Raw genomic sequence first — 24,864 nt, 5'->3', positions numbered from 1 at the left:
TCGCCAAAAGTTTTCTTTATTTAGCAGACTTGTGACATGAAATGTATAACGAGTGCAATTTTTATTGGGGATACTTTGCTAAATTAAAAATGTTCTGGCAACAGATATTTCTGTAATCTAGCTTGGTAGGTGAATCACCATCACCAGGGGCATGAAAAGGGGGGGGGGGAGAAGAGAAACCTGTTGCCCCACGCCTGAGCCTGAAGTGGGCCCAATATTTTTAAAACTAGGGGTGAAATATATGGGTAAACACTATGGAAGGGGGCCCGGAAAAGTCATTTGTGACGGGCCCCAAAATTTCTGTGCACGCCCCTGACCATCACATAATCTGTTCGTTGGAAAAAAGTCGTAATCCAAAATATTTTTAATGCATTCTCCCCTTTCTTTCGCTATTTCCATGTCTCTGCACCCTTTTTAAAATTGATTCTTTCCCATTGGCTTAGAAGTGATATTTCATGAAGAACTGTGTGCATCAAAGCATGGTAGGTTGATTTTTGAAAGTAAATCAGACAATATTTGAAACAAAATGTATCCAGTCTAAACGGGCGGTACTGTTCTAATCAATGATTCATCATATTCATGATGCTGAGACGGCGAATCTTGACACTACCATTCTCAAGTCGTTTACTGAGAAAGCAGTTAAGTTGCCCTGTTTCAGAAATCTCGTAGGATTTATATGTTGATAGATAAAATCAACAAGTCTTTTGACATTTATCAAAATACTGGCTATGAATACCTATAAAAATAATGATGCGGGACATTCTCACAGTGATCCATTAAGTGAGAACTAGTAAGACCGCGAAACACATTGCATATCTTTAAAATTTCATGATACTTCTAAATGCCACTCGGCAACATACTTTTTCTCGTCTGCCCTGCAATTTCTTCGGAACTTTTCTGTGACCGTTGAATTGTTTCTTCCAACTTCATCTCGGGCTTCATAGCATTGAATTTACCATTCTATTTTTTAACAACAAATTTACCTTGAATGAATTTTTCCTACAGGTAGGGACACTAATTTTCTAGCGCCCTTATCCTCTCTAAGTACCATGTTGCATATAGTAGATAAATATTGCAATCAAATACACGAAAGACTGGAAACAGTAATTCAACAGTCCGAACGTATAATTTGTAATTTTCTTCGCGATCAGCAATAACCAAGTGTTTTACAAGTGAAACCAATGAACGAAACACTTCCCAATACCTGCACATGCACAGTTCCGATTTGTCACTACATCCCTTAACAAAAACTCAATCTCTGTTTTCAAACTTTCAATTTTTTTTCGTAGCGATTGAATCATTATTTGACTTTTTTCCTCATCCTTTGACCCAAGAGCATCCTGAACCATCTTTACTCGCTCAGCAGAACTTCTCTTGTAGTCTAAAATCAACATTTTATAATAATTTTCTCAAGATTCTCAATGATTTTCTGCAGTCTTCACGGCTTCTTGTGAGCTAAAAGCAGCAGCAAGTACTTTTGGAGATAAATGTCTAGAAAAAACCAACAAAAGTTCATTATTTCTTTCGGAAGCACAGAAAAGAATGCTTTCCTTATACGTTGTTACGATAAATAGTTTTATTTCATTAATGAAAACCAATGCATTTTCATCTACATTCCGCATTGAGCATTAATTCTTTTATTTAATTTTTTTTAATTTTCCCAGAATTTAAAAGAGGCTTTAATATTTAGTTTGCCTTTTTAAACAATCCAAATTTGAGGATAGATGTTGCGCACACTGTATTGGTTTCTCGCTCATACTTTCGAATATAAGAACTTAACAGTTTGGATGTGCATATAAACTCGCAGCAGTCTGTGCATTTTTTTAACCATTTTTTTAGCGTTTCTCCTCGCGTGTATTTCTTGTAGCACTAGTAGCTGCAATGACACACATATTTTCTTGCAGCGTTTTTGAATATTGCGTCTTTGCGTATTACAGCAGCTTCACGAACACGTTTTTGTCGGAGAATATAATTTTTCTCTTGATTCCTCCTGACAAACTACATATTCGTTTGTCAAAACTGTCTTCAAGATGTCTTCAATTGCCCACTAAAATTTTTTGAACTCAGATAAGAAATATCAGACATTGCTTAAGTAGTTATTGTCAGAAAAACATGAAACAAAAAATGTTTGGAACCGTGGAATAGTTTTACTCGAAAATAATTACTTTGATAGCAGACGATAATAGCCTTGAACAGTGGCGGAGTGAAGGGGGGGGGGGGGAGAAAAACCCTTATAGCCACTGGTTTTAACATGAATGCACATATTAATACAGTAGCTTGTGCAAATGAAAGGGCTGTTTTGATCAACAAACCCTTTCATAAGGCATTTTTGATCAAAAATCCCCTTCAAAAGGTATTTTTTGATTGAAAAAACCCATTCAAAAGGTTTTTTCGTCAAAAACCCCCCTCGAGAAGGTATTTTTGATCAAAAAACCCCCTCCAGAAGGTATTGATGGCTGCACTGGTGACCTTGAAAAATATTGATTTACACAAAAGATTTTACACGTTAAAATCGTTTGGTTTCATTAAGAGTTATTAATTTTTGTACACTTTTTAGTAACTAGAATGGTAAACAAAAAACGTCGGAGATATCTCACTCAAAAATTGTGGTAATAGCCATAGCGGCTTTCATGACGTAATTATTACATTAATTGACTTTCTAAGCCCCAAAAATCTCAGTTCAAAACTAAAATTAAATTTATAGGTACGCACGTTGAGAAAAACGTAATGAGCAAGTGAACCAAAATGGCCGCTATCTTTGATGGCCTGTAAAATTATTTCGCGCAGGATTCAACATGTCTACCCAAGATATTCTCACATTAGAACACCTGCAGATCAAGATTGTAAAGAGAAAATCTCTGGACCTAAAAATTTTTAGGGACATACATTGTGGGGCCTGGAATAATATGTTCTATCATGATTAAATACTTTTCGATGATAAGATAAGTAAATTATGCTAAAAAATTAGTAAATTCAAAATCATGTCCAAATCAAATTCGAACGTATCATTGGGAAAATCCATGTCTCGCAGTGAAAAAATTTCAATTAAAAATTTTGTCCTTCTTTGTTTATCTTAATGTTTTGCTAAAGCAACTTGAATGAATTAAGGTCAAATAAACTTTCAGTTATCTTACTTTTGTTTTGTATCATCATATGTTTTTTTGTACTTTTAGTTTGAATTGGAGATTCAAAAAGTTCACAAAGCTCATGAGGATTTAGTCCGCTCTACAGAAAAAAGAGAAAATTTGGAAAGGGCTATTCGAGCAAAGTTAGAAATGGAAATTAGAAGACTGCAAGATCATAACAAAGAATTAAGAGGTATAGAAATAATGTATACGATTTTCCATTAAGCAATTGCAAATTCAAGAATAAGTCTAAGGTTTATTTATTTTTATTTATTTATTTATTTATTTTTGAGTGAAGATCTGATATTTGAAAAAAATATGTATGTTAAAATTTCGAATTACGTTGTTTCAAATTTTGGTGTGTAAAGAAGAGAAAAGTGAATATCTGTAATTCACTTTTGAAGCACATACAGAATATTACATTGGTTGTTTTACTCAGTCTCTCATTGACAAATTCTATAAACAAATAAAACATTTATTATTATTATTATTTATTATTTGCTTTAACTTCTGCTAAACTTTAGCTTCTGTTTTTTCAAAATTCGATTGACAGACTGTTCACCTAGCATGTTTTATTTCTTGATTTTAGTTGTTTCTGTAAAATAAATTCATTTAGGGGAAGCACGTCTTTCAATTTTTAAGAATGAAGGTATGGATTTAAATGTGACAAATCTTGTAAATTATTTTTAACAGAAACACTGAAATTAATCGCAAAATTAATTAGTAGAAATGTGTTGGAAGCAACTGCTGAACAGCTAGTTATAACATCCAAAGTCTGCAATGTCATCCTTGTCGTCACACATGGCAGTCTAGAATAGCCATCATAGAACTGAAAATGAATAACCTCATAAAAAAACGTAACAAATTTCACTTTGGCATTGTTAAAAATATTTTGGCACACTGTCTTACCTCTGACTATGGGCTGGTAATTTGCAGGAATATGTTGAGTCGAGCTTTGTGTCGACTGATTGTGCTCTTTATCTTTTATCTTTCTTTTTTTTTTTTGGGGGGGGGGGGGGGGGTGAGGATAGAAGAAGATATTAGTGATCTGAAAGTAAAAAATGTCCATAACCTTGTATGAGTTCAGGTTTGGAATTTATCTTTCCAGACACACACATGAAATTGAACAAGTTTAAAATGCTATAAATGGAAACAGAGTAAATCTATTTTTTTTCTTCCAGTGGTTTTTCATATGAATTTTGATAATACATTTAGAAGGCTTTAGAAAACGAAAGAATCTGAGTCATAAGGAGAAGTGAAATAGTAGATATAGATTCAAGTAGTTTAAACAGTAAATAGAAACTTAGTCTTAAAGGTATTCGGCAGTTAAAGAGTTAGTGACTAAGAATATTGCTTTTGCCAATGAGTAAAATAAACAACTGCAAATCTATTACAAACCATTAGGAAAAGTAATTAAAAATCCTTTGCATTGCCAGTGAACCTTGAATTAGTGCAATAAACAACTGTATTTCCTATTCCAGTTTACTGTAAAAGTTACGTAAAAGGTGACTTGAAATTATAGTTACAAAAGAAACCAAATTCTAATTTTCGCGAAAATATTTTGGGATTCACATCCCCACATGCTCTGAAAATTTGATGAAACTTGATCAAAAGTGATTGCCACCTGCTAAATACAAAAAATATACTTTGATTTCTTTATTTTAAAAAAATCTCATGCAGCTAAAACTAGTTTTTTTTTTTTTAATGAAAATATTAATTTACTACAATGTGCAATGATGTAATTTTACTGAATCAACTTGCCAGATATTTGAACTGCAGTCACAATAAACATTTTAAACAAACAAATTTTATTACAAAAGAATTGACAGTGTGGATAGTTTAATGCTTTTCCAAATTTTCTTATGAAAAATTAAATTCTGAAGTTAAAAAAAACAACTTTCTATAAAAAAAAAATCTATTGCAATTTAAAAGAAACAAGTTAAATGAAAGTTGAACATGTAAAGAAAAGAAATTATCGCAAACTGTGAAAGTATTGGTTTTCATGTCTTATCAGAAGTTTTTGAATTCAAAATCTTTTTGAACAAGTGAGATAATTTTCAGATAATAGATTTTTATGTTACTATCAAATCGTGACAAACTTGTTGACAAATTCTTAACATATTTGTTTTTTATTTATGTGTTGATTTTGTTTTCATTTGTTTTTAGATCAACTTGAATCTGCCACGTCTCATTTCACAAAACAGTCAAAACCTGTAAGTTTTTATTAGTAATGTTGAGACTTAATTTTATATTTAATTCAATATTTTTAAAAAATAAATGATTACTGTGTTTTTAACATCTATTTCTCTCTAATGTATAAATATGGAAGTTGTCTGACTTATAAAATTTTTAGTTGTTGTCTGTCTTATAATGTGTATTGTAAAATTATGCAATAACTTATGTTTGCCAATTACTGGATTATTAGTGATATCTGAAATTGCATATTTCTAGCATTCATTTGGGAAAAATTAGGTATGTTTGTAGATAAAGATACAGAATTGTTTGTTAGAATGACTTTTGTAAAATATGAATGGCAAATAAATGTTGCTCATTATGTTTGAAATGTGTTATAATCATGCTTAATATTGGCATAAATAATGTATTCCTGTGTTGCATGTAATTTTTTTAATTGTTTAAAATATTGAATAACAACTTTTTTCATACTCCTGTCTTTTTTTTTTTTTTTTGAAAACATTTGTAATTGGTGCATTTAGATTTTAGTGGAATGTTTGGGTGCTTTGTATAGCAGTTCTAAAAAATTGTTTTAAATTATAGGACTTACTAACTTGTTATTATTGCTATATTTATATGTTTATTTATTTTTATGAATTGAAACTTGAACACTTCATCCATATTTCCTCTTTAGGTTTCAGATGTTAATGATTCAGAAGTTAGGAAGGAACTTAGCAAGAGGGAAGTGTTAATTGCACAGTTATTAACGCAAAGTATGTTTCTAATGATTATTTATCAATTTCAAAACAATGAGATCTTTTTATTTCTAATATAGCTTTCCTCATGTGGAAAAAATATTTTGAATTTATTTTAATTCATAAAGGTGTTGGATCATTCTGTTTCCTTCTTATTAGTGTAATTATTGAAGAGTAACTGATTATTAATTAATAAACCTTTTTGTTTTTAGAGTTAAGCTTTTTTTTTTACTACTTTTAAATTGAAGGTTTTTCCTCGCCCCCAACAAAGTTATATGCTTTAAAATGCATAGCAGATTTAAAAGTACTTTTAACAATATTAATGCTTATGTAAATCAGAAAATTGGTGTCCCCCAACCAATAGGACCAATTTCATATTGACGTGATATTGATTAATAAAGGATTGATATTAGTGATCCTAAATCTAGTAAGCTATAAAAAATAAATCAAATTATATGTGAAAGGGAGTGTTGGTTTCTGTGTACATATCTGCATGTGTGTACGGTCCTTTTACAAATCTAGTTCACGTTGGATCTTGGCCAAACTTGTTACTGACGTTCTTTGATGACCAGTAAGTCCCATAGAAGCATTTGTAAAAAGAAAAAAAAGTTAGTTTCTCAATAGTTTGTTCAGGACTCCATAGTTTTTACCTTACAAATCCAGTTTGGCCCCTGTTGGAGCACCAGTTTGGCACCATGGCAGCTGAATTGTAATTGATTAACTGTTGGTGTGCAAAACAATCCTTTATAATTTTGTAACAAAGCATTATTTTTTGCTGTAATAAAAGGTACGTTTTTCCAGCTTGTTACCTATATTATCTGAAGTGCCATTGGCCCCAGAAAAAGAAATTGCTCTTTATATGCAAGTTAAAAATGAAGTGATGAGAAATGTTTTTTATATTGTTATCTGTTTTATTTCACCAAACTTACTTCCTGTCTTTACTTATAGCTAAAGAATTACTAGCTGAAAAAGAACGTCAAGAAATTGAATTGCAGGCACAAAGGGCAACATTGCAAGAGCAAAGAAACCATATTGATATTCTTGATAACGCTCTGACCAATGCTCAAGCAAATGTTGTGAGATTAGAAGAAGAGGTATTACTTTTCATTTCAATGTGTATTTTCTGCAGTTTTAGGTTTTTTGTTTTAATTGATTATTTTTTTTACTAAATTCATTTTTATTTATGCTAACAAAAATCGTTAAACAAATTAAAAAAACATCTGATAAATAAGTTCCACCGCTCTCTCTCGACTTCCAGCATAGAATCTCTTATCATTTTCCCACGGATAGCCGGTTCCTTGGCATTTCTGGCCTGGCCAAATCAGTTCCATGTGTAGGACGCCTGTCTTATCTGGCATTCATTACCGCACGTGCTACCTTGAAGAGCCAAAGGGCTGACAGTCACAACGTAGGAAGAAAAAAAATCATTGAAATTATTTGAAATTCCAATTTTATTTTAAAAAGTAATGAATCTTCTTTTATGCTCCCATGTTTAATTCTGCCAACCCTCTCTTGACTTTGCAGTTTGCAACAAACTTACTCTAAGTTAGCTTCTTTTCTCACTCTTTGCCAATTTTTACATTAATTAAAATTTGTGCATTTTAAATAGCAAAAATCAGTAGATTGAAGAACTTTGTTCTTAAAAATTATAATACATGTTGATTTTCTTTTTGCCTTTATTTTTTTTTGTAACATTCAGAGATAGAATAAATGCAAAAAAGAGGTGTTGTTTTTTATAAATCTGGTTGAATATGTGTTTCTCCTCAAATTACTCTTTAATTAATATTTTCATTTCGAAAATTGGCCTAATTTTTTGTACGTTAATGAAATATTTATTATTTTGAATGTTTTTTCACAATTTTCCCTCCTTCCTCCCTTCCTCCTCTGGAAACATACCAAAATCAAACATGTACCACACCAAAAATTGCATGCTTTAAGTTTTCAACCCTTCGTAGTACCAAATGAAGATGAGCGGTTACTTTCGGAGATTCTAGAACATATTTTTCAATTCGTAACCTTAAGTATAACAATGAACCATATGGATCAGCTATACTGACCCCTAGAGCTGTAAATTAAGCACCACTGATTTAATTAAATATATAAGCGTTAGCTGCTGATTTCCTAATTGCTTATTCCATACCTGCCAACTCTACTGGATTTTCCGGGAGACTCCCAGATTTTTGACATTTCTCCCGGTCGCCCGATTTTTATTGAAAATCTCCCGGTTTTTATTAATCTCTAAAAAAAAATTCCTCCATTTAGGGATTTTCTCGAAAATGAAAAAAATAAACCCCTTTAAAATACATTTTTACATCGTTTTAGCACTTTTACTCCATGGTTTGAAAGTTTCCTACTCAATTTCAAATTCAGCACATTGGAATCTGGCAACATCAGTTCTTGTTCAGGTTTGCAATCTCACTTCGCACACTCATCGCTAAGCCTATGTTGCTTAATTACAACATTTCTTCTTGTACACAAAACGACCACTATTATCGGGCACTTTGTGGCCAAAAAAAGTAGATTAAATCTTGTTGAAGACCTGAAAAAACTTGTCTATGATTGAATTTTTACAGATAATTGAAATTCTTTTTTTCCCTAAATAACTTTTCATTGAAAAAGTATTACTTTAACTTTTATTCTTCCATTTAATATTTTCATTAATTTAACTCTGTGTATATGACTCAAGGAACTTGCATATGATTGTAACTTTAAGACATAATAAAAAAATCCCTATTTTCCCCTCAATAACATGGAAAAAAGCGATATTGCGCTACATTGAAAATCTACTGGATTTTTTTCTTTGAATGTTGGCAGGTATGTTATTCATTTTTATTCCATCAGTAAAAATTACCTTTACCCTGCACTAATTTCATTGCACTGTGATCTCGTTTTGATCAAATAGTTTCTATTGTGACGTATGTATTTTGTTGCTGTTGCAATAGGGGTGAATGAACCGTTAGATAATCTGAACCTACAATGATGTTTTAATTGGTATTTTTAAGCTTTTATCAAACTTTGTTTCTTTTCCCAAATGCTTGCAGTCTCGTAAGAAACAAGTATATGTGGATAGAGTGGCTCAATTACAGAAAGCTCTGACCAGTTTTGCAACAATCAAGTGAAAAACGTTTGCTCGTGGAGAAGAAACTGAGAGCACAGCTAGAAAAAGAAGTTCAGGCATTAAAATTACAAAAAGTAAGTGATTTCAAATCAACAGTAAATTAAAAAAAAACCACCTAGAAGCAATTGTTGAATAAAATATTATTACATTTTGTCTTCAGATTTTAATAAGTGGTTTGTTTTATAGCAAGGTAGATCATCTTCACTGACAAAAGTTGAAAACTCAGATAGCACAGAAAGTTTAAAGAAAACTGTAATGGAATATGAGGAAAAAATTATTGGTTTAGAGGCAGAAGTTTCAAAGGTATTTAATGTCTTTATCTATTTTAATTGTTATGACTTGAACTTTTTTTGCAATTGTTAACTAAACCATACTTTTCTTACACAAGTAAAAATAATATCTATCTCAAATTTATTCATCATTAATGATCAGTATTATTTCATTGCATTCTGTATTTTGCTGTTTTCAGAAATACATATTTCCCTCTTTGGTTTCTAATAATGTGTATCAATACAGAAATATGCCTCTGTCTAAGCCTTACGCACATTTTAGGGCATGGATGTTAGCCTTGCTTACATAGAATAAACATTCCATCTTCATTTTCAAAAAATAAATATCCTCAATTTTACAAGTTCAAACAATAACTGAAATGAAAATGAAATGAATATTTCAAAAAAATATAAAATAATTCATCACCAAAGTTAAGGGAATCAAGCCAACTAGTAACTAGATCATCAAATCGATTACTTTACATAATAGTCTTGTGTGTCTTCTTTTTCTTTCTTTCTAAAGAGATAACATGCAATGAAATGGAAAACCCAAAGTTTAGTCCTGGTCTTTTTCGTTTTGGTCATGTATTTATTTATTTTGTTTTTGAACTAAAAGTAATCTGCAGAAATTCCGAGTTCAGAACAATGCATAAAGGTTTTGTTGAATGATAATTGTAGCATCCTTAGTCTTAAATTCTTAAGTTATGGTTTGTTTAAACTTTCAGAAAGAAAATATTGTAACATGTTAATTATAGCACATAACTTTGATTAGGCTCGTGAAATTGATTTCAAATCCCTTTGAACAAAATTTGAATGTTGTTCTATATGAATGCTGATCATTTATTTTTTAATGTTACTACAAAGCAAACTATTTTTTTTTAGTGGGAGCAGCGATATATTGAGGAAAGTACCATGCGTCAAATAGCTGTTGATGCTGCTTCAGTTCCCAAGTAAGTGGCTTCTTTAAACTGGAAGTATTTATCTGCGTGCGTATATGTACACTATAATGAACTCGCTACAGGAGTCCCTTTTACTGTTACTTGAGTACATGTATAGTTAGAAATGATCAAGTGACAAAGGTAAATTTGGTTTTTCATGATCTATAAACTTGATTTTAGTGTAAATGATATGCGATGCAAAGAAAATTTTCATGCACCTCTCACTAAGTTACACGTAACCAATGAACTTGTGAGGTAAAGTAAGCTTTTTTTTGTCATAGCCTGTTTACTTACACCAAAGAAATCCTTCATAAATCTTGTATATGTAAATGGAATTTTCTTTGCAGTTGTTTCCTTATCTGCATTAGACAAACACAAATCAAACAAAGTTCATGAAAAAATCAAAACATTAAACAAAAGTCACGTAACTGTGGTAATCAAAGTTAAACTTAGCGTAAATTAAGATAATTTTTTTGCTGCAATTTATAAATTGTCTGCCTGATATTATAAAGGCAAAAGTTTAAAGCTAGATCACAAAAGAAATAATAGTAGGTTAGATATTCAATGGATTTGAGTGCTAACTTATTTTATATTTTGACAAAGATGACTGAAATTTTATTTCATTCTGTGAATATTAGGTATCAAATTTCTGATCCCTCAAGCCCCCCTTTTTAGTTATAAATGTTGAAGCTCTTTGCAAATAATAATTAAAGAAAAGAAATTATATTTATTTTACCTTTTATATTTATTTTTCTTGCTTTCTTTCAGGGATGCCAAAATCGCTGCTCTGGAAAGAACATCTCAGGAAAGTGAAAAATTAATTGCCCAAGCTAGAACAGAAAAGCTTAAACAGATGGATGAACTGTATGCTGCTAATAGAAAATGTGCAGAATTGGAAAGCAGGTATTGTTTCGTATTTTGTGGCTTGTAATTTCTATTGTGCTGGCAAACTCTAGTGTTTGAAATGTGATTTATGAAATGTTATAGCATTATTTCAAAAATTTGAAGTACTCATTTAAAATTGTTGTGTAAAAATATTATGTCAGTTGTAAACTAATTTGGTTTTAAAGAAAATTAAGTTTAGTTAATTTTTGGCACAGTATGGCAATAAAATAGAAATAAAATGTAGAGCTATAATTGATTAGCCTGGACATGCTGAAACAGTACACATAAGAACACAAGTTGCTTTTTACTTTCTTCTATATTTAATATATAGAATAAAAGTAATGGATTCATGCAAATTTTCGAATTTTGAAGGATTTGAACGTTTTAAAAGTGTGCTGAGTCCATTTCGACCATTTTTGGAAAATGTGTGTGTGTGTCTCTTTGTGTGTCACGTATGTGTGTGACCAGTTTTTTGTGGCCACTCTACAGCAAAAACTACTGCATGAAATCAAACGAATTTTGAGTGCCATATCTCAAGAAGTAATGCTATGTTCTGGATGAAATTTGGAATAAATGTGAATCCATATATAGACAGGCCTTGGCTCAAATTTGGCGCCAATCACTCCCTGGGGGGCTGGTTTTTTTTTTTTTTTTTTTGTGAATAAAAATAGCTTTATAATTGCGACAATAAGGAAGATAAATCGTAATAGACTGTCGTCTGCGTATTTCGCGTGATTTTAATTGTTGAAAAATGACAAGAAAATCGCTATGATTAAAATTTTTTAACTGTTGCCATCTTGTGTTTGTTAACAAATAAATGTTTGTAATTGATTTAAGCAAGGCTTTTAAAATATCTTTCAATTTTCGCTCTTTGCTTTGCTTTTGTGATAATTTGGAAATTGGGACGCCAAGTTTTGGCGTATGTAATTTTGTTTTCGTTGGTAATATTGCTTCATCGTCAAGCATGGGGAGGCATCAGAATTGTAAGAAAGATATAGAAGAAAGTTCATGGTGGCCACAACATACTAGTTTTCTTTATTGCATTGGTACACATGTTATTTTGCTAGCTATTTTTGTTGTAAAAAACCCCTGATTGGAGAGCCATCGTTTATATTTGATTTCATCAACATTGCTACCATCCTCAGCCATTTTCTACTTGTTTAAATATTGATGGTGTGAAGTTTTCTACATGCATTCAGGGTGCATACTAAATTAAAAATCATTACAGGCGAAAGTGTACCTCAGGCACATCTGTTCTCCTAAGTTACTTTTTGTTTCCAATTTTCTATACAAATGATCCCTATTAGAAGGTTACTGTAAGTCAGTTTCCTAAATGCTCTTTATTCTGAGAGAATATGGAAAGAAAATAGTGCCTCTTATGTCGGCTTTGGTAATGTGTGCGAAAATGATCAGACAGATTGTCCAGGTTGTGATGTTAGTGTTTTTATTTAAAATTCTTGTTGTTTATTCACTTTTAAGTAAAAAGATCATTTTACTGTCAAATCTTTGGTTTATTACTGTAGTGAAAATGATTCAAACATAAATTTATATGTTAATGCATTTTTTAAAGTATATATACTGTATTTTAAAAATATCAATATAAAGTAAATCACATCTAGAAAACGTTTTGATTATGCATAATGTATGAAGTGAGTGAGTTATGAGCAACAATAAATAATCAATATCATTTATATTGTACTTTTAGGATAAAAGACTTTGAATCAAAACTTGCTGAAAAAGATGCAATGATTAAGGTTTTACAGCAACATTCTCAAGAAAAAGATGCAGTTTTACAGCATGCAGTCTTAGGACGTCCACCAAGACATACAAGATCTGCCAGTACTGCAGGTTTGACAACAAGCAGTTGTCATACTACAACTACAACTGGCGTTTCTTCGCTTGGACGAATTTCACCATCTCCCACTTCGCTTGGGCGAATTTCCCCTTCCCCAACAAATAGCTTGCATCGTAAAACAGGAAGCAAAGTAGAATGTGGTAAGATTTATTTTTATTATTTTCTTAGCTGTGTCTAGGATTAAAACCAATTAAGGTTGAAGAAGTAAAAGGCTTTCCTTTCTATTTTTCATGAACTCTTTTTAGTTGACGTGGCTATTATTGCAACATCTCCACATAGAATTTTCAATCTTATGCCTGTGATTGTCTGGTTTTACATGAATCAGAAGCTTCTCTTTATGCTGTGTGTGTGTATTTATATATTATCCACATACACATGCTCAGCTCATATATTTTTCTTTATTTTTTAAATTTTTTATTATCACCAAGAAGGAGAGATATTGTGTAGGACCTTCTAGTCTTTCAACATTCTTCAGAAATAAAATTGAAAACACTCATTGGATAACGTTTAAAAAAAGTAAATCCTGATTTTCAAGGTAGTTATGGCTTTTTTCACTTGGTTTCAGAATATTCCTTTCTGTGAGCTCGGACCACTCATATCAGCAGAGGACATTGAGCATTTGTTCAAGCTTAAAGCATTTAGGTACAAAAGCTTTCAAGCAAGTGTTGACTGGTTTTCTTGATCCAAAGAAAGTTATGGTTTAGTTGTCAGATTTGTAGAGAAGCAAATTCAAGTGATTTTGGAAAACTGAATAAGCATATGAAAGAATGAAGTCACATATGCACAGTAGGGTGTTATGACTCTTGTAGTGGATGTATTCAATGTCAGATAAAAAGGATCCCCCCCCCCCCTTCCCCAACTGTCACTTTACAAAACTTAAGCTCTTAAAGAAAACAAGTACTTTGATGAAAAAAATTCAAAATGTATTTTCATGCAATGCAGTGTGTTATCTAAATTTCAAAGCATTTTTTTATTAAAATATGGGGGTTTTTTTGGCAGTTCTGCTATGTTTTAAAATGTTATAGTAATGATTTTGTACGTACAGCATGTGACTGTTAAACCTGCAAGACCTTTATTTTTGGCAACCGTTAGTCCTAGATTCATACCTTCAATTGCAAATATGGTCAGAATAAGATGCAGAGTTAAGAAATAAATATTTTGAAGTGTGGAAAAAAGTAATAAAATCCAAAATCTAACTTTTCAAATGGTTTCCCATGTGCATTTTGGGAAATAATCCCCCCAAAATAAAAATTCTGATACAAAAAACAGGAACATTTGAGACCAAAATTCAAGGAGATATTTAAGTTCAAAATTATTAATGACTGCAAATGATGAGGAACAGATTGCCCTTTCAGAATAATGATGTGTCGACGTAAAAAACAAAATATTTAAATTTCGCATTGCTAATTGAAAAGTAAATGCAAGCATTATGCTATAATACCTAAAAACGAACTAAAAAGCTGGTACAATTTGAAAAAACACTCTATGTACGTATATAATTTTAAACTCTTGTTACTCGCTGTATTCCCCCCCCCCCCCCCCGCCCAAAGGTGTAATTGAATGCCAGGGTAAAGTGGTGTAAGTCGCAAAACACTGGGTTGGTGAATATTGGTCGTACTAGTGTCATACATTTTGTGTTCAAATAGTTTTTTCATGCTTGTGATTTCCCTAAATGCAATCCAGGGGGAGATCATGGTAAAAGTAAAATTTACAATTTTTCTTTTTTGCTTCTAAATTTTCATCTTCTTTTTTCTCTTCAACTCTGTATCATATTTTGGCCGTTTTTGCAATGTATGCGTTCAGGACGAACGATTGTGAAAATAGAGGCTTTGCAATTTTAACAGGGACATGTGTGTATATAATTTCCAATTCATGCAATTTGTTACTCAATTGTTTTTGTTATTAAGCTTCAAGCTGCAAATTCTGCATGATTATTTCTGTATGATTATTGCCATTTTGCTGGCAGAAAATAAAGGAATTCTCACTTGATGCAAAATTGAACGGGGGAAAGGGAAATAAAAATAGTTGCAATTTCAAAATGTCTTCCAGGTGTTATTTAGATCAGTGCTTGTCAACCTTTTTTACTTTACTGCACACTTGATAGTTTGTTCAATCTTAGCGGCACAGGGGAGGGGGAGAGAAGGGATACCTGTTAGCCCAAGCCTAACGGGGGTTCAATATTTTTAAAACTAGGGGTGAATTATAGTAGTAATTAATATGGAGGGGGGGCATTTAAGTCATTTATGACGGGCCTCAAAATTTTCTCGCACACCCCTGCGGCACACTAGACCAAATTTCAATATGGGCAATGTTTTCATCAATCACTAGTCAAAGCAAGGAAGAGAAAAAACAGCGTTTCCATAATGATATAACAATTAATATTTTAAATTGAGGATCTAGATCTGATATTTTGTTGTACTTAAAAAGTGTCATTGCTAAGAATCCCACGTTACAAATAAATGTTCTTTAAAAGGGTAACAGTAACAGCTCATTAATAGCTTGATCAGAGGTTTTAGATTTTCTTTTTACTAACAGCCAGTATGTGTGCAAGAGCACATTGCTGAACCCCAGTTTTTAGAAGCTGCTGCTCCTGAGGTCTAAAAGTTTTTCTCGTGCCTTCAAAGAAAGTTTTTTGCTCATGTGTTGATGGATCACGAACCTATTCATGTTGTTCAATGCCAGTCAACTTGAAGTAATCTTCAAGCTTTGTTCTGAATCATGGCCAGATGTTCCGCCATCACATTAAGCTTTACTTTCAGAATGTGTGGAGCTGGTGTGTTTGACCATGTTCAGTGAGCCATGATCTAATTTCTCTCATCAGAACTGAATTCTTTAATTGAACCCTGTTACCTTGTCCATAAATATAAACACAATCACACCGCGTCCTTAAATTTTTCGATTCAGTTCATTAAGATTCTCAAAAACACCAGCCATGTTTTCTCAGAAAATATTTCAACAAACTGGTATGTTTTGTTTCATTGTAAAAACATCAGAAATGTGTGTCCCTTGTCTCCTAACTCAAAAATTCTTGGCTGGACCTTACATCTCAAATGCCAGTGAACCTCCGCTTGAAGAGGCAGGGAATGGTGATCTGCCCGCACGAGTTTCAAACTCAGAAATTTCTTTGCAAAAAATATAATGATCTTGATCTGTGCTGATTAGAAGAGTAATGCACCTTTTATGTCTGTTGATTCATCAACATGAAATGAAAATTTTCCAGCTATTTCTAGTTTAGCAATCAATGTTTTTTTAAATATCACCCTTCATGTCAGTCATTCGTCACCAGATAACATCGTCTAGAATTTTCACTCCAACCACCTCATTCACTGCATTGGAACCTACCGTTTCAACCTTCCCCGTACACTTTCTTTACAGGCTGGTAAAATAAAAAAAAATAAAAAAGCTTTCCCTTTGGCATGCAGTTTTCAATGTAATTTGGCCATTAATTAAACTGCCTTCATTACATCTCATCTCTTGCGCAGGTAAGATACATCACTTTTCTTCCTTTTTCTACAACTCTAAAAACACTGTGGCACACCAGTGTGCTGAGGCACACCGGTTGAGAAGCACTGATTTAGATCATCTCACTTAAACTGAAAGAAGGATGCCAAATTACAGGTGTGTTCCTCTGGAATTCAATGCAAACAGTATAGTTAATAGTCTATGAGCTGCATTTAGAGCAAGTGGATTGTGCAGCAGGCACATAGATGTTTGTCATAACAGTGTGATGGCTCTAGGAAATTGGTATATCATTTTAGCAATAAGAAATTGATGTGGCATAGTTGGTCAACTGGTAAATCAACTGTGCTAAGACAGGAACTTGGAAGATATATGGTATGCCTTTGGATGCTTTACCAATGGAATTCAAGGTTGTGAGACATATTGCTGCTTGACAAATCCCTTAAAGAGATAGAGAGAGAGACCCTCATTGATGCAGGAGTGAAGGCCTGCAGGATATGAAAGGAGTGAGACAACCCTTGTCTCAACAGCTCTTGGATCATGTGCTCTCACATCATGTTAAAAGTTTATTTGCACTGAAGCATTCATGTCCCTTATTGACATGTTTGTTGTAAGTATTGTGCTTTCTTAGAAGCCATTTATTCAGACAATTTGCTATTAGAACCAGAAGTAACAAATATTACCCCATTTAAACGAGAGGGGGGACAATGACATAAATCCAGTTAAACATGCTGTTGCTACCATTCATTTTTATTCTAATTTCTCCTTCATCCATAAATTTTGTTTATTAGTATCTTAATATATAAAAACCTTTTGTGCGGACGTTTGTCACCATAAGGCTTTTAAACGGCTGGACCGATTTTGATCAAATTTTTTGTGTGTAATTAAGTTGTGGCAAGCACGGTTTCGAAGCGTGATGGATCGAATCGGAAACGTTTTTGTTAATTAATTAATTAATTTAATCATTGGATGGTTATATCTCTCAAATGATATTTATTTTAACCTATTGTTGAGCGAGAACTTAAATAAATATTTAACCCGTTGCCAAAGGACAATAAGAAAGCCAGCTCTGCTTTTTGTAATGAAATTTCCTACTGTTATATGTCAATTGAGAATAGATAAAACATATAGAGTGAGAGTGTGAAGCCTTTATCTCTTGAAAGCTATGATTTTAGATCCCGAAATATGTTTTAAAGTAAAGTACCGGAAGGTTCATGCAAAACGTGTGTTCCGTCGTCGTAGTTGAATCATATGACCGGATCAGTGCTTTAGATTTTCCTAACCAAATGATCAGAAAGTACAGTACCTGGAAACATTTGTTTCTCGGCTCAAATCCATCTGAATTGTGGCACCAATGTCAAGAATACTTTAAGGATTATCAAACTAATCAGTACATTATTAAAGGAAAAGATGATGGAATTTAAAGACGAAACAAATTCTATTTTCGTCCAGATAAATTATAACAATGTAGTTCTGTACACAAAACATCAGTGCAGTGGAAGATCTTTATCTTTGGCGGAAAGAATAAATTAGGCAAGATATGAAGTTTTAAAAGTTTTCGTTCAAATGTCGGACTGCTAATCGGTTGGAGTTGGCTTCACTCACTGATCGGCTGGATTACAGTAACGTAGTGACTTGGCGACTTTGGCTACAAACAATAGAGTTGCGAGATCATTTGTTTGCATTTTAAAGCTACCGTTAAAGTAATGTATTTTATTTTTTGTTTATTTGGTGAAATATTTCAATCTGCAAATAATTGCTTTTTTGTTTTTAAAGAGTTTTTAGTCATTTTTGTTGAAGAATGTTTCTTTTACGTTGGGAGGGGGGGGGGTTGATTTTTGCTTATTCAGAGAACTGTTTTTACCTTTATCACTTTTTTAAACGATATCCCTTCCATAGTTTTATTCTTTTTCATATGGGAGATGTTGCAGCGGATTTCCCGTTTGTTCAAGGTGGGTAGTTAGTTTTTTACACTTAATATCTGAGGACGCTTTTTATGCTTTGAGTATGGCTGAAAGAACAAGCCATCACGTACGGGAGAAAAAATAGTTAATAAAACAACTGCTCAGTGGGCATTAAATAAATCAAGTTGCAATAAATATATGCATTCTGACACCAAGCAGCTTGAATCATTTTCTGTTTACTTATTTTTTTCAACAAAACAGTTCAAACACTTGATAGTTTATTAAATTTTTTTAACTTTTCAATTTACAAAGTTTAAACAGAACGTCTGTCGGGTCCTCTAGTATATATATATATATATATGTGTGTGTGTGTGTGTCTTGAGTTTTCATAATTTTGAGTTTATTTGCATATAGGAAACTCTGGTCTGAGCATATCAAGTGAATCCTCCAGTTCTGCTTTGCCATCTCAATCTTCTCCTGTAACAGAATCGGTTACAGCTTCGAAGAAGAGTCTTGATGAGCAATTGAAAGAGTTGGATTCTCGTCTCTCTAGTAAGGTAATCTTTATTTAGCATGTCTTCCTAACAACCAAAAGTTAACCTTATTCTAATTGTGATTCCTTTTAAAAGTTAATAACAAAAGTTATCTGACTGGGATGATTTTGCTTGAGATGCATCCTAAGATTATCTTTGCCATTTGACCCACGTTTTTAAAAAATTCATGTTTTTGTTTGCCTCAGAAGCTCTAAATTTATTCTGTTACTGCTTATATTTTTTTTTGTGAGGGGGGGGGGGGATATAATGAGTTAAATAAGATTACTTCAATAAAAATAATTTATTGGTTGGTGAAGGAAAATATCAAAGTGGTATCTTTTAGTTTGGAAAAAAATTTCCTGCTTTTTATCTCCTTGAAGGAAGCAGGAAAAAAAAAGCCCTAAGGTAAAAATTCTGGTTACTTGGTTTCTGAATTGATGAGTTTTTAGTTTAATTGATTTTGTTACTCTTATTCGTATTCAGCAACTGTGAAGATAATGCTTAGTGATTATTTTTGTTCCTTTTTTATTCAGAAAGTTTGCTCAACATTTTCATGTTTTCTGTCTGAACGAAACTGAAAGATTTATTTAGAACTTAAAAATAACACATCATGTGACACGTTACTGTTCGAACAATATTGTTTCTGACAAATAAATGGCACCACTGTTGACAAACCCATGCTTTCTAGATGGTATTAACATTTAAACAACACATGGCAAAATGTCATGACTGTCTTAAGGGTTAATCAGAAGTTAACAGTGGCTTGAGCAAACAACTTTGGCTGTTTTCAAATTATAGGACAAAGCAAAATATTGTATGTTGATCAATCTTTTTTCTTTTCTTTTTTTGATGGGTAAAATACTATCACTACTAAGCCACACAATGAATTAATAAGCATTATTTGAACTCTGCATCAAGAAAATCAACTGTTATTGACTGACCAGCTGAATTCAAACTAGAAATGTAACATATATTCAACCTATTCATCTGCTTTTAGTTTAGACTAACAACAGTCCCTTTTATAGAATTAAAAGTCCGAGGAAGAATTATATAAAATTGTTTTTATACAATTTATTTTCCTTACTAACACTAATTGTTTAAGGTAAAATTTTCATCATATAGTTTTTTCTATAATAAAATATTTTAAGTTTCTGAAGTGATTTACTGAACAATAGTATTTATCTTGATTTAAAAAAAATATTTATATATATATTGTCGCTTCAGAGCAACAGTAGGATCCTTGGATTAGATGTCTTAGTGTTGATCTGAGGTGGCAATATGAAGTTAGTTTTATGAGGTTAAAATCCCTTGTAAACAGGATTCATCATTTTTATACTAGTTGTTAATGTATGTATGTCTCACATATACTGTTTAATCAATATTTTTTATTTAATGTGCAATAATGGAAAGTGTGACTTGAGAAACTTACTTTGGGATAGATTTAGTTGTATTAAAAAATACTAAAGTGCTGTATATACAGTAGACCCTCGTTTTACGCAGTGGTTATGTTCCACAGAAATGCCGCGTAAATTGAAACCATGTTAATTGAGACCTAATACTAGTGTTAAAATAGGGGTTTCGTTCCGCAGGTAACAAAATACTTCATTCTAGTGATGACTATTTATATAATAAGTTTAATGTGTACTTATATCGACTTATATGCATAACATCTATAAAGAAAACATAAATTAATTCTGTGTTCTGTTTATAAAGAAGAACTGTCTATGATAGTCTTTTGGCAGTCATTAAGAATTTTTCTCTGTAATTATCTTTACAGAGCATTAACGCATCCATAATCACTTGCGTCATTTCCATGATAGAATCTTCCTTCACTAACAAATCAGAAAGATCATTTCTATTGTCTAGGAATGGCTCAAAATTTTCAACATGAATGTTTTTGGTTGTGTGTCACCGATGTCAGTATCATCATTGGTTTTGACCTCTTATGTCACTCCTAGCTCTTCTTCCAGTGGGTTCTGAACTGTGTGAGTCTAAAAAATTTACTTCTGGAAAGAGTTCTGGAACCAATTGCATAAAATGTGTCCAGTGGCCCAAGCTTGATTATTAGTTTGCCAAAATGTAGTTGATTAAGCGTAATCTGCAATCTTTAGGAGTTCGGACTTGGAAAGAGGGAAAAATTTTATCTGTTTGCTTTGCAGCATCCGCGTAAAACCGAAACTCATCCGCGTAAAATAAAATAAAGCTGTCAAATCTCAAACTGCGTAAAACGAGGGTCTACTGTATTTAGTGCTTAGGTTTCACCAGTCTTTTCAATGACTTACCAGTGCAAATGGTAGGGAGTTTCCAAAATAGCAGATAGTTTGGGTTCAGTCTGAAGGATAATCCCCTTCTGTGTTTTGAATCAAATTATTAAAAAATTAATTAATCAACTAAAACATTTTGAACACTTCAAAATACTATATTTTTTACTATAATTATTTCATATTAAGACACAGCATAAAAATCTAAATAATTGCCCATCCATTATCTTTTACATGTTTTCATTAAATTAACAATGAGTGGATACATATTCTTTATGAATTTCCCCGTTTTATAAAAATTTTATTTGAATGATTAGTTTGAAAAAATAATCTGAATGTAGGACTGAACCATGGCTGTCTGGACAGCTGGAAAGTTTACAGTTAAGTGGTTGAAAATGCTAAATTACCAGGGGTCTGGCCAAAGGAAATTTTGGTCCGTTAACGGACCCTTCACAAAAATCCATTCAACCAAAACGGACATTTCACAAAATCCCGATCAACCGAAACAGACCCTTCAAAAAATTCTGATAAACAAAAACAACTTTCACAAATTGTTTATTGAAAGAGCAAATCTGAAATCAAAATAATGCATATTTCCCGTGTATAAAAACAATAATTTTTTAAACCTTTTTAAAAGTTAAATTAGAGGGATGAGCTTATACAAAATCTGCTAATTTTGCAAAAAAAAAAAAAAAATCGGCACCCTTGTGCAGTCCTGCAAGCGATAAATAACTACTACTGCCAAATAAATATAATGCTTGTTTGTTTCTTTGAAAGAAATTAACTGCTGAAAGTCAGTTTGGTTTTAAATAATTTTGCTTGTTTGTTTTATCATAGCTATTTTGCAGCGGGTGTTGTTGCAAACTTCTCTGCTGTGAAAAGGCAGCATCCTAAGCACTTTTCTCCCTGCTCATTATTTAATAAACAATAATAATATATATCAGCAAAATGAACTTAGAACTGCAAAGGAATAGTACTGGTGGGGAAAAAATGTGATCGCTTCAGAATTATCGCTGCTTAGTGTCTGGTTTTAAACTTTTATAGTGGCTTGATTAGCAAATATTCTCACCTGCTTTGCAATATTTGCTTATCTGCGGTGCTGTACCTGTTATTTTGGTAGAAAATTAAATGGGTTTGATTTTTCGATGCTAACAAGGATAATTAACTTTAAATTAATTCCTTTATTTACGGTTTTTTTCTTTAGATGCCTACATTTTGAAAAGTGCTATCTTTTTACATCCGATATGAGAATTATATTTTATTCTTTTTTCAAGCTAACTTCGCATTATTAAGGTACAAATAAATGAAATGTATCTTTATTTTCGTTACAATGCTTATTTCAAGTTTTTATAGCGAAATTTTATTTTCTAGTATGAGTCAAAAAGTAAAATGTTGAATCGATGGTTTAATTTTATTATTGCTTCAATGTGCCGATAGATATTAATGATATGCTTATCATAGGCCTCTTAAATGCAGTTCTAAACTAATTTTAACAAAAAAATTTCTTTTACAAATTACTTTTGATGTCATCACTTTGAGGATTGTGATCTCTTTGCATCTGCTATGGGGATGGGATTTTTTGACTTTTTGATGTTTAGTTCGCTTTGTTAAGAGGTAAACAAACAAAATATATCTTTATTTTTTATTAAATTCACGGAATTTAAAAGTTTTAAACGAAATTCTGTCCTCTTTTAGAGTGTCTTGGGCTAAAAAGTTAAATGCTGAATCCTTGCCTGATTTTTTTTTTTTTTTTTGTTACAATTATTTTGAGTACTATACATACAACATTTCTAGTGTTCCTTACACAATGTAGGATGGTATATAAATACTGATTCTTGAGGGGTGCCCATCTCCCAGAGAGCGATGCCCCCCCCCCCCCCAATACTAGCAAAACAACCAATAATGATTTTCTCAACAGAAAAGAGTAAAACACTCAAGTTTAAGTTTTAATGATGCAGGATTTGCGCCAGCAAAATTATAAAATTTCGTTTTTACATTTTTTTTATTTTGGTAAAGCTATTTGATTTTTCACAAAAAAACGTACCTTGTGAAAAATCCTGGGCAGACCCCTGATTGCAAAGCTAGTTAGCTAAACTTAAAATCTTGAGAGCACTTTTTCCCCAGAACTGACTGGTTTAACTACAACCTAGAACCTGACTATCTGCTATGGCCCTGTAAATACAATTGCACTCAATTCTAGAAGAAAGTAATTTTCTTAAACTGCGCCCATTCTGTTTGAAGTTGAATTTACTGTTAATACTTGTTTTCTTCAGTTTTGACGTTAGAAACAAAAATATTTCAAGAAGTATATGGCATTTACTTAAATGAATTATAACAATTGCTTATTAGTTGCATTATTATATACATAATTTAAATTTCCTAACCATTGCATTATTTCTTTTCAATCAGGACTCCATCATAAGCGCTCTACGAGCAGAGAAAGAAAGGTATCCAAGTCACTTCTGGAGAGTATGAAAGAAATGATTTGCAACTGAAAGATAAAATTGCTAGTCAATATGTTGAATGTGTGGCAAAACTGAGCTTCAGCTTAAGGATTGTCTCTAATCTTTTAGCATGAGCAAATTTTCTTAAAGCTGCTGGTACAGCCTGATCAAAATAATTTGTTTTGCTTTGTTATTTCATAATTCTTATGAAAATTTCCTCTATTTTGTTATTTCTGTTTATTGCTTGGTTATAATTGCGCCCAAAACTGGATTGTTTTTATCCTCTCTACCTCTCAGAGTATGATGTTTTTATGTATGGTTGAAAATTCTGCCTATCAGTAAAGGAAATTTCCTATCAAGCTGGCCTTGATTTGCAATTTGAAGGCATTGTATGAATCTTTTTAAGTTAAAAATCCATTGAAAAAAAAAATCCTCTTTTATTATTTTCACATACGGACTCTCTTAATGTTCTTTAAAAGTCCCTTTGTTATATTGTTTACAAAATCGCTTTTTTAACATTGTTTTAACAGATGTATATACTGAAACGTGCCACATTTCAAGAATAAAAATATTTGTTTTTGAAAACATGTCTCTCTCTTTAATTTATAATCAAAGGAGTGCACCCTATTTTTGTGTTTAGGTTTGTTGATCTTTGTAATGAAATTCTAATTTATTAATGTTTAATTTTAACAAAATATATTAATTTCTAGTTTGGCATTTAAAGGGCCTGTAATTCTAAAACGCCTAAGGTTTACTTTACTACAGCTAATCAGTGACAGATCTGTGATTTTTCCCGAGCCAGGGTTGCTGTTACACGTCTTCCTCTAACTTTGTAAGTAGAGTTTCAAGGGGGAGAAAAAACAAAACAAATAGGGTGAATCTAATACTAAATAGCCACTTTGAAATCAGTTAAACTGAATTTACAGGTGAATTAAATGTTTGGTTGGTGCTGAGGACAACATATGGAAAAATATGAATAATTTCTAATGGTGGGATAAATGATGATAAAAAAGATTTGCCATCAGGCTGTAAAAAAAAAAAAAAATTGTGTATTTTTTATTTTTTTTTTATTTTTACTTTTAGATAATTTATCGATTGAATCTTACACAAATTCAGTAAAATTTCAGAATTGTTTTTTTTTTTTTT

General features: G+C 32.0%; 1 protein-coding gene across 1 annotated transcript in view; it reads left to right on the top strand.

The window, feature by feature from the left end:
* LOC129221915 (angiomotin-like) overlaps window positions 1–24,303 on the top strand; it is a 33,584-nt gene extending 9,281 nt beyond the window's left edge. The window contains 12 exon segments of the mRNA XM_054856292.1: window positions 3,174–3,318; window positions 5,292–5,338; window positions 5,992–6,070; window positions 7,001–7,146; window positions 9,094–9,153; window positions 9,155–9,244; window positions 9,357–9,473; window positions 10,322–10,389; window positions 11,146–11,280; window positions 12,968–13,257; window positions 18,895–19,032; window positions 23,684–24,303. Coding sequence (XP_054712267.1) covers window positions 3,174–3,318; window positions 5,292–5,338; window positions 5,992–6,070; window positions 7,001–7,146; window positions 9,094–9,153; window positions 9,155–9,244; window positions 9,357–9,473; window positions 10,322–10,389; window positions 11,146–11,280; window positions 12,968–13,257; window positions 18,895–19,032; window positions 23,684–23,769 — 1,401 coding nt within the window. The 3' untranslated portion in view covers window positions 23,770–24,303.
* Window positions 24,304–24,864: the final 561 nt, after the last annotated feature.

The sequence above is a fragment of the Uloborus diversus genome, chromosome 5 (assembly GCF_026930045.1).
Source record: "Uloborus diversus isolate 005 chromosome 5, Udiv.v.3.1, whole genome shotgun sequence".
NCBI lineage: Eukaryota > Metazoa > Arthropoda > Arachnida > Araneae > Uloboridae > Uloborus > Uloborus diversus.
The sequence above is the reverse complement of the archived record's forward strand: the minus strand, read 5'-3'. Positions and strand labels throughout refer to the sequence as shown.